The sequence below is a fragment of the Symphalangus syndactylus genome, chromosome 8, assembly GCF_028878055.3.
Source record: "Symphalangus syndactylus isolate Jambi chromosome 8, NHGRI_mSymSyn1-v2.1_pri, whole genome shotgun sequence".
NCBI classification, from domain to species: Eukaryota; Metazoa; Chordata; class Mammalia; order Primates; family Hylobatidae; genus Symphalangus; species Symphalangus syndactylus.
In genome coordinates this window covers 136,055,535-136,068,714 of record NC_072430.2, presented here as the reverse complement: position 1 = coordinate 136,068,714, position 13,180 = coordinate 136,055,535, and the positions used below count along the sequence as shown (strand labels likewise).

The 13,180-nt window shown below is 58.0% G+C and overlaps 2 protein-coding genes across 7 annotated transcripts in view; both read right to left on the bottom strand.

Moving 5' to 3' along the window:
* Positions 1-2,961: 2,961 nt before the first annotated feature.
* Positions 2,962-8,465, bottom strand: B3GNT7 (UDP-GlcNAc:betaGal beta-1,3-N-acetylglucosaminyltransferase 7). The gene is made up of 2 exons (XM_055290962.2): positions 8,283-8,465; positions 2,962-6,377 (listed from the first exon to the last, which is right to left on the bottom strand). The coding sequence occupies exons 1-2, from the start codon at positions 8,291-8,293 to the stop codon at positions 5,183-5,185; spliced, it is 1,206 nt and encodes a 401-aa protein (XP_055146937.1). The 5' UTR covers positions 8,294-8,465; the 3' UTR covers positions 2,962-5,182.
* ARMC9 (armadillo repeat containing 9) overlaps positions 8,282-13,180 on the bottom strand; it is a 203,459-nt gene continuing 198,560 nt past the window's right edge. Inside the window, exons 25-26 of one of the 6 annotated variants that reach the window (XM_063645291.1) lie at positions 12,970-13,144; positions 8,282-9,319 (exon numbers count right to left, since the gene is read on the bottom strand). In XM_063645291.1, coding sequence (XP_063501361.1) covers positions 9,262-9,319; positions 12,970-13,144 — 233 coding nt within the window. In that variant the 3' untranslated portion in view covers positions 8,282-9,261. Of the gene's footprint in view, positions 9,320-11,862; positions 12,017-12,969; positions 13,145-13,180 lie in introns of those variants that run through there. The other 5 variants (XR_010122244.1, XR_010122243.1, XM_063645292.1 and 2 more) reach the window with 5 other exon arrangements.

Here is a 13,180-nt window from a genome sequence, read left to right as displayed (position 1 = left end):
ACCGCTTAGCCAGAGCTGGTCTTATCTCTTGGCCCGACTCAGTTAAGAAAAGTCTCCATTCCTCCTCTCAGGGGACCGTAAGGGTCATAATGACTCCCGTTCCAGGTAACTTTAGCAGCAAAGAGCCATGCTCTGTAAAAGAGATAGTGGCTCTCAGCTTGCTAAGCAAGTCCCTTCCCAACAAGGGCAAGGGACAGCCAGGCATATACAAAAACTGATGAATCACTTTATGTCCTCCTACATTACAAGTCCGGGGCAAGCAGAAAGCTTGTTTTGCTGAAACTCCCGTGGCTCCGATTATGTCAATAGTCTTTTCGGATAAGGGGGCGACCGGGGCAGTTACTACCGAATGTTCAGCACCAGTATCTACAAGAAAATCAATGTCTTTATCCCTGACTGTCATCCTGACCATAGGCTCTTTGTGGGCCCTTGAGCCCGGTCCCCCTCAGTCCAGTAACTCTTTTTTTTTTTTTTTTTTGAGATGGAGTCTCTCGCCGTGTCCCCCAGGTTGGAGTGCAGTGGCGCGATCTCAGCTCACTGCAAGCTCCGCCTCCTGGGTTCACGCCATTCTCCTGCCTCAGCCTCCCGAGTAGCTGGGACTACAGGCGCCCGCCAACATGCCCGGCTAATTTTTTGTATTTTTAGTAGAAATAGGGTTTCACCGTGTTAGCCAAGATGGTCTCGATCTCCTGACCTCGTGATCCGCCCGTCTCGGCCTCTCAAAGTGCTGGGATTACAGGCGTGAGCCACCGCGCCCGGCCCCAATAACTCTTCTGCCAGGTTGAGCAGGGCCCCTTCCTCCTTGTCGGGAGCCTCCTGCTCTGAGTCACCTTGTTTTCCTTTTAGCTGGGGGCATTTGTTCTTCCAATGTCCTATTTCTTTACAATAAGCACACTGGTTACACTGCAAGCTCTGACAGCCAGGCTGAGTTTCTTTCCCGGGGCCCCCCTTCCCTTGCCTCTTTGAGGGGACCCCTCTGATTGCTGCAGCTAACAGGTCAGCTTTTCGCCGGCCCTGACGTTCATTCTCTCTGCAGTTTTCCTTACGACTTACTGCATCCCTGTTTACAAACACCTGGTTAGCTATTTCTAATAACTGTGATGTGTTCATCCCTGCAAACCCAGCCTGTTTCTGCAGTTTTCTTCTAATGTCTTCTGTGCTTTGACTAACTAAAGCCATGGTAATCATGCACTGATTTTCAGGGCTATCGGGATCAAAGGGAGTGTACATACGATGGGCCTCACGGTCTCTCGCAGAATTGTGCTGGACTTTCTTCTTTTCCCTGACTGACCTCAGAGACCTTGTTAACGTTTGTGGCCTTCTGGGCTCCCCTCTTTAATCCTTCCAAGTGAGCTTCCCTGTTATCGGTTTAGCCTTTGCATATCCTCTCCTTCATTTGGGTCCCACTGGGGATCGGTTCCTGGTAACTGGGTCCTTCTATACTCTTGGGGGTTTTGGTAATCAGCCGGTGCATGTTCCTCTAGCCACTTAGTTGCTGCTTGGAGCACTCTCCGCCTTTCATCTGTGTTAAAGAGGAACATGAGCAACTGGTGGCAATCAGCCCAAGTGGGGTTATGGGTCTGGATAATAGTTTGGAGCAAATCAATTAGAGCTTGTGGTTTTTCAGTATAGGATGGGGTATTGTTTTTCCAGTTGAGAAGGTCGGCAGAGGTGAAGGGCTGGTACACAAAAACACGCCTCTCTACCATTGGCCATCTTCATCTATCCCAGTATACCGCTGCTGTCTCAGGGGCATTTGTATCCCCGTTGTGGGTCTTAAACGAGCTGCCAAGGGAGGGGTTTCTCCCGAGGCTTCACCTCCTCTCTCGTCTACTCTGGGTGGCCTAGGGATATGTTTGTCTTATGGAGGCACAAGCACTGTGGGGTCAAGAGTGGGGAGCCTCTCTCCCTGGTAAGGGGAGGGCACCACTGGGATCACTGGTGCCATCTCCTGCAATGGATCTTCTGATGTTGGGTCGAACAGAACTTCAGGAGTTGATTTCCCTCGGCGGGTGGAGGGGGATCCTTCCTTGGCTATCTGTCCCTTTGCTACTAGCACTGCTGCTGCCTGCCCTCTTAGCCACTGTGGGGGGTCTAGCACCAGCTGTAACCAAGTGTCTATGTATGGGAACTGGTCCGAGTGTCCTGACTTACCAGTTACCTTGTGCCATACCTTAGAAACAAGGGACCTGTCCAGGCTTCCTTCTGATGGCCAATCCACTTCTAATGTTGGCCAATCTATTTCACACAAAGTTCTAAGTTTCCCTGGTATCATAGTAACCCCACAGTCTCCATTAAATCCCTTCTTAAAATTTTTCAACACAGTTCCTAGCGGAGTAGGCTTACTTTGTGTCTGACCCATGGTTCCTTGAGACAAAACACCAAGCTCACACCACACGCACACCACAGAACAAAGAACAGGTAAAAAGGGCACACACATACTTTTTCAGTTTACACCAAACCAGAGTGAAAACCAAACTCAGAGTATCCAGAAATCCAAGACAGGTCAAAACCAAAACCAAAACCAAAGTATCAAGCAATTCAAGTCAAGTCAAAAACAAAAACCAAAGTGCCGGTACAGGCACACGGTGGGTGATCAGGCCACGCTTCCACTCAAATGGAGTGGGTAAGTTCCAAAGACCAGTCTTACCAAGTTTCAGATGTCTGGACTCCAAGTGCCTGTTCCTTCCCGGTGTTCAGCCACTGCGCTGATCCTCCACGGGGGCCTGCCACGCACTGCTCTGACGAGGCATTCCACCTGTGAGAGCATCGCCTACCCGGGAGCGCTCTGAGGATCCGCGTCGCTCAAGCTGGCCGCAGTCCCCCACGGGGATGCTCCACAGAGCAGGCCTAAGCCGCCTAAGGGGCCGCCTCGACCTTCCGTCAATTACCTCGCTTCCCAGTCAGGGAACCAAGAAATGTAGCAGGATGAGTCGCAGACAAAACTCCTCAGACACTGGATTAAAGAAGGAAGAGGTTTTTATTCAGCTGGGAGCGTCAGCAGGCTCACGTCTTAAGAGCCGAGCTCCCCGAAAAAGAAATTCCTAGCCCTTTTAAGGGCTTACAACTCTAAGGGGTCCACGTGAAAGGGTCATAATAGATCAAGTAAGCGTGAGGAACGTGACTGGGGGCTACACACATCAGCAAACAGAACAAAAAGTTTTACAGTGCTTTCTCATCCAATGTCTGCAATTTACAGATAACACCAGTAGTTTTGGTCAGGAGTTAATATTATTATTATTATTTTAACCACCAGGGCCAGGTGGTGGCGCCAAGGTCATCTAGCCATTTATCTTACTTCTGCTTCTTTCTAACTTTTTGCTTTCTCCCTTTTCTCCTGTCTTATAAACTAGGGAAAAGGGGAGGTTTGGGAGAAGCTGGGAAGGACAACAGGAGAAGTGGTGGTCTGATTCCATAGCAGCAGCGCTGTCCCCTTTTCCTTCCTGGGCATCTGACCCCCCTGGGATTGCCCTGAGCTGGGGGCAGGCAGCGAGCTGCTGGCTGCCTTGCTCATACCGCTGCCTGAGTGACTCTTTTCTTGGGGGCAGCTCCCTCCCCACCCTGGAGGTCAGCAGCTTGGGCCAAGGTCCCTGGCACAGGGCCATAAGCTATTTAAGTGCTTTCAGGTTGCCTGGAAGGGACCTCAGGGAGCCCACTAGCCTCTGTACCCGACCTAATCCCACCCACTGAAACATTAGCCTCGGGGCCAACTCTGGCCTCACCCTTGGCAGGGACAGGAAGGCACTGGCTCACGCTTGAGCCACAGCTCGGCTGTCCACCAGCGCACGGTCAAGGGCCGGGTGCATTGCTAGCTCCCAGTTTTTCTGTTGCCGTACTCCCATCCCCACTTTAATCCTACCACTCAGCCCCATCTAAATCCCTTCCAGAAGTCCTTGTGCGCCCACCAGCCAAGAACAAGGAACAAGCTGTGTCTTCAGAAATCTCTGGCAACCTTGGCCCCAGACGGGCTCTCTGATGGAGCTGGGAACAGGAAGTTTCACACCAAAAAAAAAAAGTCCCATTTTATTGAGAAAATAGTGTCAATCCCTCCATCTTTCCTAGGTGACCCCCGCTGAGGTAGGAGGTGGCAACCTTCTGCACCCACCCCCACGGCTGATCCATCCCTTCACCAGGGCAGATGCTGGTCTGCTAGGCCCTGGAAAAGCAGGGTGCGGTGGGGCAGGGGTCTGGAGGGGGCTGGGCTGTGAGGGGCCTGGGGGTGCTGAGGGCAGGCAGCTGGAATGAGCGAAGGGAAGGGAGGAGGGCCAGGGAGGACACCACCCCCTCCTGAAGCCTGGAGCCTTCTCCCTCCAAATTCTTCATAAATAAAACTTCACAGTAATAGAGGAATGTCCACTTCTAGGGCCAAACCGGCTGCTTTACAGCCAAGGAGCCAGGCCTGGGGGTGTGGGGGCTGCGGGAGGGACTTGCCTTGGGCGGGGGTCAGCAGCTCTGGGACTTTGGGGGGCCAGGAGCGCTGCTCTTCTGCCCTGTGTCGGGGTGGGGTAGGGCTGCAGCCCCAGGGAGATTCTGAGGGGCGCTGAGGTAGTCAGAGTGGTCGCCCTTCCAGACCTTACAGGACACAGCCAGGAGCGAAGGCCCTGTTGCAGAGGTGGCCTGTCTCCAGGCAGGCCTGGGGCTGCGGACAGCCTGCTGGGCCCTCTCTCCCAGGAGACCAGGGCGTGGACTAGGGGTTGCCTGTGAGCCTGCACAGGGTTGAGTTTCTCCTGCCAGGGCCGCCTGGCCTCTGGGGAGACTGAGGCATTTCACAGAAGACTCTTCCCTGTGAAGACAGGGGGCGGCCACAGACCCATCAGGCCAGGCCTAGCCCAGGTACCTGAGCACAGCGTTCCTCCAACGGTCACCAGGACCTCCCACCACATCTGAGGGGGCCAGCAACGGACCCAGGTCAGGAGGGCTGCCAGGGCCTGGCGCCTCGCTCCTCAGAGAGGGCCTCCAGACTGGACAGCTCGAACCGTTCCTGGGCCTCAGTTTCCTAGAATTATCCACATAGGGAGGTCCCTTTCTGGCTACCTGCACCCCACCACACCCAGTGGCACGTAGGCCTCAACCCTCCACCCCTTGGGGACCAATGGCTAGGCCTGGGCACTGTGGCTCCAGCCCCAATACCATGGGGGCTCAGGAGCACGTGCCCTGGCCTGTCCTAGTGGCCCGGCCAGGGTCAGAGCACCTGGAGCTTGCGGGAGCAGGTGAGATTGCTGTGCACCAGGCCCCACATGGCCAGCAGCTCAGGGGGCAGCAGCTTGTGCACCACGAGCATGGCGCGGAAAAAGCACGGCTCCTTGTTCATGCGGCTGTTGCGGTTCCGGGAGATGCCGAAAGTCTTGAAGCCCTCGTGGGCCATGGGCTGCACGCCCAGCACCTCCAGGCACATGCCCAGAAAGACGTCGTCGATTGGGTAGAGCTCCAGGGTGTCGCAGGCATGGTGCAGGCGCCGGGCCAGGCTGCCGGCCATAAGGAAGCCACCGCCGCCTGCATAAGGCGGATAGCTGGCCTTGCTGTATAGGGCCCCTGGGATGTAGTATTTGTTGTCTTTCCTGCGAATGGGCCGAGCATGCTGCAGGACATCGCCCACGAACAGGTTTTCCTGTGGCTGTCGGTCAGCAAGAAATTCTAGCAGGTTGGTGGGGTTGACGAAGACGTCATCATCGCCTTTGAAAATGAAGGGGACGTGGGGACAGTAAATGTCCAGCCACTTGAGGAAGTGGATCTCCTTGAGGGTCAGGTTGAAGAAGGTGTCGAGAAAGTCCCACTGCAGGATGTCGCCATAGAGGCGGTCTTCGTAGGCCAGCAGCTGCTGGTAGTGCGTGCGCTCCTCCTGCTTGGAGGCTGTGCCCAGCAGGAAGAGGGTGCGCACGGCGCCTCGGCCCCCACCTGCGGACTGCCGCTCGCGGCCCCAGGTCTGGCGGATGGCCTCGCGGCGGTCGTGCTGCGTGATGACCGACTTGACAACCACCAGCAGGTAGACATCGCCCCTGCACTTCTCCGGGTGGTTCAGCAGCATGGGGAAGTAGCGGCAGTGGCGGTAGAAGAGAAACTGCCGGAACTGCGGCTCCAGGCCCTGGAACCAGGGCTGGTGGGTCAAGTTGATATTGGCTGAGCAGTTAGTGGTGGTCACATCCCAGGCCTGGGGCCCCTGAGAGGCCATGGGCCTGGGCGCAGCCACATCTTTCAGGTTCTTCCAGAAGTTGTTGGGGTTCACCAGCTGTCCATTTGGCTTCTGGGCCTTCTGTGGTTCCAGGGTGGGTGGCGGAGGCTCCTGTAGAAACTGACCAGGGGTGAGACTGCGCTGGAACACCGTCACCGCCACGAGCAGGGCCAGGGCCAGGCACAGACTCCGGTAGACGGTTTTCTTCCTGTGGGAGAGAGCGGACCGTACAGAGGAGAGAGAAAAGATGAGCCCAGGACTCTCGTGGCACCCCCTTTGGGAGGCTGGGTGGTCCCAGATGGGCAAGTGGACCTGGGCACAGGCTGAGTCCCGGAGTCCCTAAGCGGTCAGGGTAGGGTCCCGCTTCCTCTCCCACCCTGCCCTCTTTCTCCCACTCTGCCCTCTCCTCAAGGAGCACTGTGGAATCAGGCCCCGACGCTTACAAGCTGAGTGAGTGGTTTTCAACCTCTCTGAGCCACGATTTCTTTTTCCCCCAAATGGGGCTAAAACACAGGATTGGAGTGCTATATAAAGTACCAGGCAGCGGGTGCACAGTTGGGGGAATGCTGTCACCTTATCAGGAGGGCCTCAGGTGGAAACCTCTGCCCTGTTCCCCACCCCGGAACCCCAGTGACTTTCATTTCCCTGTGCAACCCCCACAGCAGTAGGTATCGGTATCATTAGGTAACTCAGAGCCAGAGTCATTGCGAGGGCACCCTCTGACCCTCTGTGCCGCCCGGGAGCTCCATCACATGTGGGGCACACTGGAAAGCGGCTGGAGCTTGGGACCTGAGGAAGACTGGCCCTCTTCCCCCTTCTCCAGTCTGTCTCACCCCACAAAGAGCAGCCCTCATGGTTGATGGAGGCCCAAGGATGCAGTGAGCACCTCTAGCATGGCACTGCCCCCACCCCTACCTTAACATCCCCAGCTCATAACACCCCATTAGAAGTCATGAGGCTCCAGCTCTACTCCCTGGGAGGGGGCACATTCGCAGCCCCAGCCCTTGAAGGACCCTTCTTGCCTAGAGACGCCCCCCCGCCCCCCGTCCCGGTCACACCCATTTCAGAAGCAGAAATTAGAGCTCTCTGCCAGGAGTGCAGGTCGTCCCAAGCCCCGGGGCCTGAGTCCCTGCCCTGAAGGACCTTCTCTCTTCATCTCACCCTTCAGGGGCTGCCAGGACACCTGCCCGACCCTCCCCAGTGGAGACCTGGGGGCTGAGAGCTCTGGGGACAGCAGAGTGGCCTTCCAGGGCTAGCCTAGCAGAGAGATGCTGCTGACCTCGAAGGGGGAGGAGCAGGGTGCCAGGAGAAACAGGGAGCCCGTGGAGACGCCTGGGTTGCCCTGAGGGCTGGTCCGGTTGCAAGTCCAGGCACCAGGGTGAATGCAGGCTGAGCCCCATAGAGCGACATTTTCCCCATAGGGTCCCCAGGTTGCTGGGGCATGTGGTTGGAGGAAGACAGGGGCACCTTAGGTGCAGGCTGGGGGGTGTGACCCAAGGTCCAGCTCTCCGGGGAGGAAACGGAGGGCTCCAGTCCTGCCCTGCCAGCCCTAGGGGTTCCAGGGAAGCCGCCCACCGAGGCCGGGATGGGGGAGGTCGGGGGGTGCACCGGGAAGGCGGCGAGGCCCTGGGCTGCGGGCGCTCCACCTGCCGGGTCCGCTCCATTCGTAGGGAAAGCCTGGGAGGGGAGGAGAGGGGCCGGGCGGGCGGCGGTCCGAGGTCCCGCGGAAGGAAGCCCCCAGAGGAGGAGAGTGGCCCGGGCGCAGGGGGCCCTCGGGGGTCTGGAAGGGCGAGGGGACCCAGCTGCCGGCAAGACCTGGGGTCCCAGCCGCCGGGGTCCTGGAGCGGTGTCCAGGGCCGCGGGGCCGGGGAGCTGAGCGCGGCGCCCGGAGACCCCCCGCCGACCCCCACGGGTCCGGGGACGCGTACCGCGAACATCTCCCGCCGCCGCCGGCGCGCCCGCCCATCCGCCCCGGGGAAACTGAGGCCGGCGCGGCGCGCGCGGGGGCATCTCCCATCTCGGGAGTCCTGGCGCCCGTCTGTGGCCACGGAGGAGGGGGAGCCCTGGGCCCGCGCCACCGCCCAGGCCCCCGACGGTCCCCCGCCCCACTCACCACAACGACATGGCGGCCCGGGCCGGAGCGGCGGAGGGGCGAGCGGCTCGCAAGCTCTGGGCGCCGCGGCTCGGGCCGGCGGGACGGCAGGCGCGGGAGGGGACGGAGGCCGGGCCGCGCCCCCGCCGCGACTTTCCTCTTCCCGGCCGCGGGAGGAGGGGCCGGCAGGGGCGGTGGCCCAGGTGCCTTAACCCCTTCGGCGCCCCGGGCCCGCCCCGCCGCCGCCTGGCGGGGACCACCCCATTTCTCCGAGACGGCCCCTAGGCTCCCCAAGAGCGCCTAGCAGACAGTGCATGGCCGAGGCGGGGCTTCGGAGCCTACGGGGGGTCACCTCCAATCCCAGGGACGCCTGTCCCTGGCGGACCCTCCCGGGGCGGGGTTAGGGGGGGTCGCCGGCCCCTCCTGAACTTGTGCGAAACCTGAACACCCGGTCCCCTCCAAGACCCTGGGGCACCCCAAGGCTCAGCCATTTCCCTCTGGCCCCATTCGGACTTGTCTTTGGGGCTAGAGGCAGACAGGGTGTCCTTTTCTCCCTCTGCTACCTTCTGCCCCTGCACCTTTCCCCTGCCCAGGCAGACCCCTTGCCCAGCTGTTGGGCTACCTAAGGCCAGGAGCAAAGCCAACCACTAGGGAAAGAGGCCGTATGAGGCTGGGCTCCATGTCAGGATTCGCCCAGGCTGTGGCTCTGGAAGCCTTTTTTGTGCCCCCACCATGTCCCTCTCTTCGCCTCTGGGGTTCCTCCCATCTCTGAGGGCTCCCACCAACAAGGGAAGGTCTGTTGGCCCAGCCCTATCTCCTTTCTTTTTTCACCTATCACTCAAAACCCTTTTTGTCCTCAAGCCTTTATTAGTCTGCTTGTGCACATCAGGCCTAGCTGCTCTGGGGAGTGGGCTCACAGAGAACACGAAAGGGGCTTGGTCGAGCCAGGTGACTTCCGGAATCCTCCAGCAGGGAGAGCCATCGCTGGTCCTGCTGTTGTTCAGGTTGTTCTGGTCTTGTTCCGGGTTGAGGTTTCGGTGCTTAGCATCCAGCAGGACCTCCAAAATGCCCGTAGAATTGAAACGGAAGCACGTTGTGGTCCAATCATAACAGCTAACGCACTGAGCAGCTACAATATGCCAAACCTGGTTCTCAGCCCATGCGTGACTGGTTCACTTAATCCTAGAGGCACGCACTATTATTCCCACCTTACAGGGGAGGAAACTGGGGTGCAGAGGGGAACTCCCAGCCAGCTCACAGAGCAGCTAGCCCAGAGTTAGTAAGCACATCCAGGAGGCCTGCCTGGTCTGAAGGCTGGCTCTGAACCCTTCCTGCCTGGTCTGAAGGCTGGCTCTGAGCCGTTCTTCAACCTTTTTTCCTTTCCCAGGGACAGCAGTGACAAGGAGCTACTTTCCTGCCCAGCACACAGGGAGGCTGGGGTCCCCAGCTGGATCCTAAGCCCTCGAGGCCAGGGTGAGGAGCCCCTTCTGCCCTATCCTTAAGGTTCAAGGGCCCCTTGGAGGGGGAGGAGAAACTTAAGGTACCATAGAATGTTCTTGAATGTTGTAAGTGCCAATTAGGGAATGTGAAGGGCCTTTCAGGCAGAATTCCAGAGGAGTATCTTGGGGCTGATGCCCTTTGTAATGGCCCTCCAAAAGTTCCAGAGCAGGGGAGGGGCTGACGGGCAGCCCAAAGCCCCTGTTGGCCTGGCTGCCTGCCACTGAGGGCCACCCACAGTTCCTGCAGCTCCACGGCTGCCTTCATCCCAGTGTCACCTTGGCCACTCATTCCCGCAGGGCACCAAGCATTTTGCTCCACTGCACAGCCTTCCGGGTTCCCCACTTCACCCTGCAAGTGTGGCCCTGGCTTCCCTGGCTCCACACAGGTGCCCTGCTGAGAACTGCCTCCCTGGCTTCAGCACTGACCTCTCACCCGGTGCTGTGGGGTCTCCTCCTCCTGCTGAGGGGTGGACACAGCCATCCCGGGGAAGGGGTTTTGAGCCCATGTTTGGGGATGTCAGGCATGGGGGTTGGGTCAGAGTCTTGCACTTCCTGGTTGTCACTGGGGGCAGGTGGCTTTTCCCCTTGAGACCTCAATTTCCTGCTAGCTCAGGGCCTTGTGAGATGACGCCAATGAAGCACAGACATAGGCGTCACCTATGTAAAGAGCTTGGTGGCAGGCCGGCTACTGTTAGTGTTATCATTGATGTCCAGCCTACTCCACAAAGTCCCGGAAGCACAAGGGCCCGAGGAGATGGGAGCAGAGGGAGCTGCCCAAGGTCAGCGTAGTGTTTGCCACTGGAATCTGGTCAGTTGAGACAGGCAGTTTGTCATCATGGAATCATTTGATCTGTGCCTAGTTTGAACTCAGAGAGGGGAAATGAATGACAATTAAATGCGAGTCCCTGATATTGGGGTGGGGGTGGGGAGCGTGGAGCCGGGCCAGGCTCGGGTCAGCCTCCCCTGTTACTCCGATGTTCTCCCCTGTGGGGCAGCTGGGCCAGTCCCCATGGCAAGCACAGTGGTCCCCCCACCGCCAATCTGGCCAGTCCCACCTGCCCCAGCAGATTCCTGTGGATTTAAGCGAGGCCCTGAGGAAGGCAGGCCTGTCTGCGATGGGATCTGTCTTCCTGCTGTCCCCAACCCTGGCTGAAGGCAAAGCCCAGAGATAGAGGGAAGTTCCAGAGTGGTGGATCCCAGGAGAAGAGGGTGGGTGACGGATGAGCTGGCTGCATAGGCTGCAGGAGTCCCAAGCCAAGGTTGAGGTGGGTTCTGTGTCCTTGTCACAAGGCCACTCTGTGCACCTCAGGTTGCTCTCTTGGAGGGGGAAGCTCATGAGCTGGGACGTTGGAGGACCCCAAGAAATGCCCCCTTCCCCAGTACATCTTTTGGCCCCTCAGCCCATCCCCACCTCCACCTCCACTTTCTTTTATATCCCACCCCTTCGACCTTCCAGAATAGGTTGGAATCTGACCCTGCCGGTGACCCCAGCACAGGCCTTTGCTCAGAGGCGAGGGCTACAGAGACCCAAGGGTGGGAGTATCTGGCTGGCCAGAAAACACACTGAGTCAGTGGCTTGACTGGACAAGGTGGGGGCCAACTTGGGTCAGAGGGACCCCCAAAGCCAAAGGTGAGGAGTCTTGCATGCCTTGCAAAGAGGTGGCCATCGTGGGGCAGAGCGCAGAGCCCAGCAGGGGCCACGGGCAGGCAGCTATGCGGGGGCTGTAATCACCTCAGTGCTGCTGTGATTTTGTGAGCGTGTGAGTTAATCTTAGTTGGTGTTTTTGAAAGACGCTGAGCAGCAGTCTACACTCCAGGGGCAGCCACAGCCAGCACTTCAAATGTGGTTGTCTACTGTCACAGCAGAGGGTCTGTACATTAACAGGGGAGGGTCGGAAATCATTGTTCTGTAGTAAAAAAAGTGTTGCTGAAGATGTGTGCCTGGGAAGAGGCACCACAAGTCCCCTCTGCCTGTGCCTGGACGAGCCCAGCCACCAGCAGGGCAGTGCCCCGGGTCTAGAACTTTCTCTGAGTGGTTCTGGGCCCCCACAGGTGGTGCTCTGACTGGAGATTAGCTAGTCATTGGTGAGTGTGCCCTTGAATTCGCCCTGACAAAAGCTGTTGTGACAGGACAGGGTGCGACTTCCCTGAGCTCGTGGGCAGAGGCAGGGTATCTGTTTCTGTGCTTCGTGCTAACAGATGTTTCCAGTAGGGTAGCCGTTGGGTCTGAATGTTGATTTCATTGTAACATGCCACCTGATGGGGAAGGGTGGGGTGAGACCTACACTTTCTCAACTACCTCTGGTCCTTGAAGGCCACCAATATCCGCTGCAGAGAACCAGATCCATCCTGCAGGGCAGTGCAGGAGGGATCTCAAGGCTGCTGAGTCAAGGGGGTCATTGCCCAGACAAGCACTGGGGGAGTGCCCCCAGGTAAACTGGTGTCTCCCAGAAATGGCTCCCCTGTGAAGCCAAGGCAGTGTGTGGATCTAGGGTGGGAAGGGAAGTAGGGATGGAAAATGAAAAGGGAGAACACATTTTCCTGGGGGACAGGTCTTCCTTTGAAGGGGTGGGAGGAGGAGGAGGCCAGGATGAGACAAGCACAGAGGTAGGAGGAGATGACTATGTCTTCAAGGCATGGGTGGTCTGGAGTCTGGGAAGTCCCCTTGCCCAAGGGAAGACTGGGCCAGAAAGAAGCCCAGATCACAAGGCGTTGAACTGTAAGAGGAAGAAGTTTAAAGAGGCTGCATGTGGCCGGGCGTGGTGGCTCAGGCCTGTAATCCCAGCACTTTGGGAGGCCGAGGCGGGTAGATCACTTGAGGTCAGGAGTTCGAGACGAGCCTGACCAACATGGTGAAACTCCATTTCTACTAAAATACAAAAATTAGCTGGGCGTGGTGGTGGGCGCCTGTAATCCCAGCTACTTGGGAGGCTGAGGCAGGAGAATCACTTGAACCCGGGAGGCGGAGGTTGCAGTAAGCCGAAATTGTGCCACTGCACTCCAGCCTGGGCAGCAGAGTAAGACTCCATCTTAAAGAAAAGAAAAGAAAAGAAAAAGGCTGCAAGCAGGGCCCTCATAGAAACAGCATGCCAGGCAGCATCATGCTGTGGGGAACCCTGAGGTGTCCTTCCATGGCCCAGTCCTGCCCAATAAAGCCAAGCCCAACAACCAGGAAGCCACCTTGCACTCCCAGAGGAGCTGCTTCTTACCAATTCCAGAGCCTGCACGCAGAGATGCTGCCTAGGAGACTGTCATTCCCCAGAGATTCCCGGTGAGTCTCAAACTGTAGGCAGGTTTGGGAACCACCGGTTTTGAGCCCTCCAATCCCTGCTGTCTTGGTTGGCCTTGAGCCAGGGCCAGAGGAGGGCCACTGCTTCATTGAACCTGGGCAGGAGGAGGACAGAATGGGGAAGCCGCAAT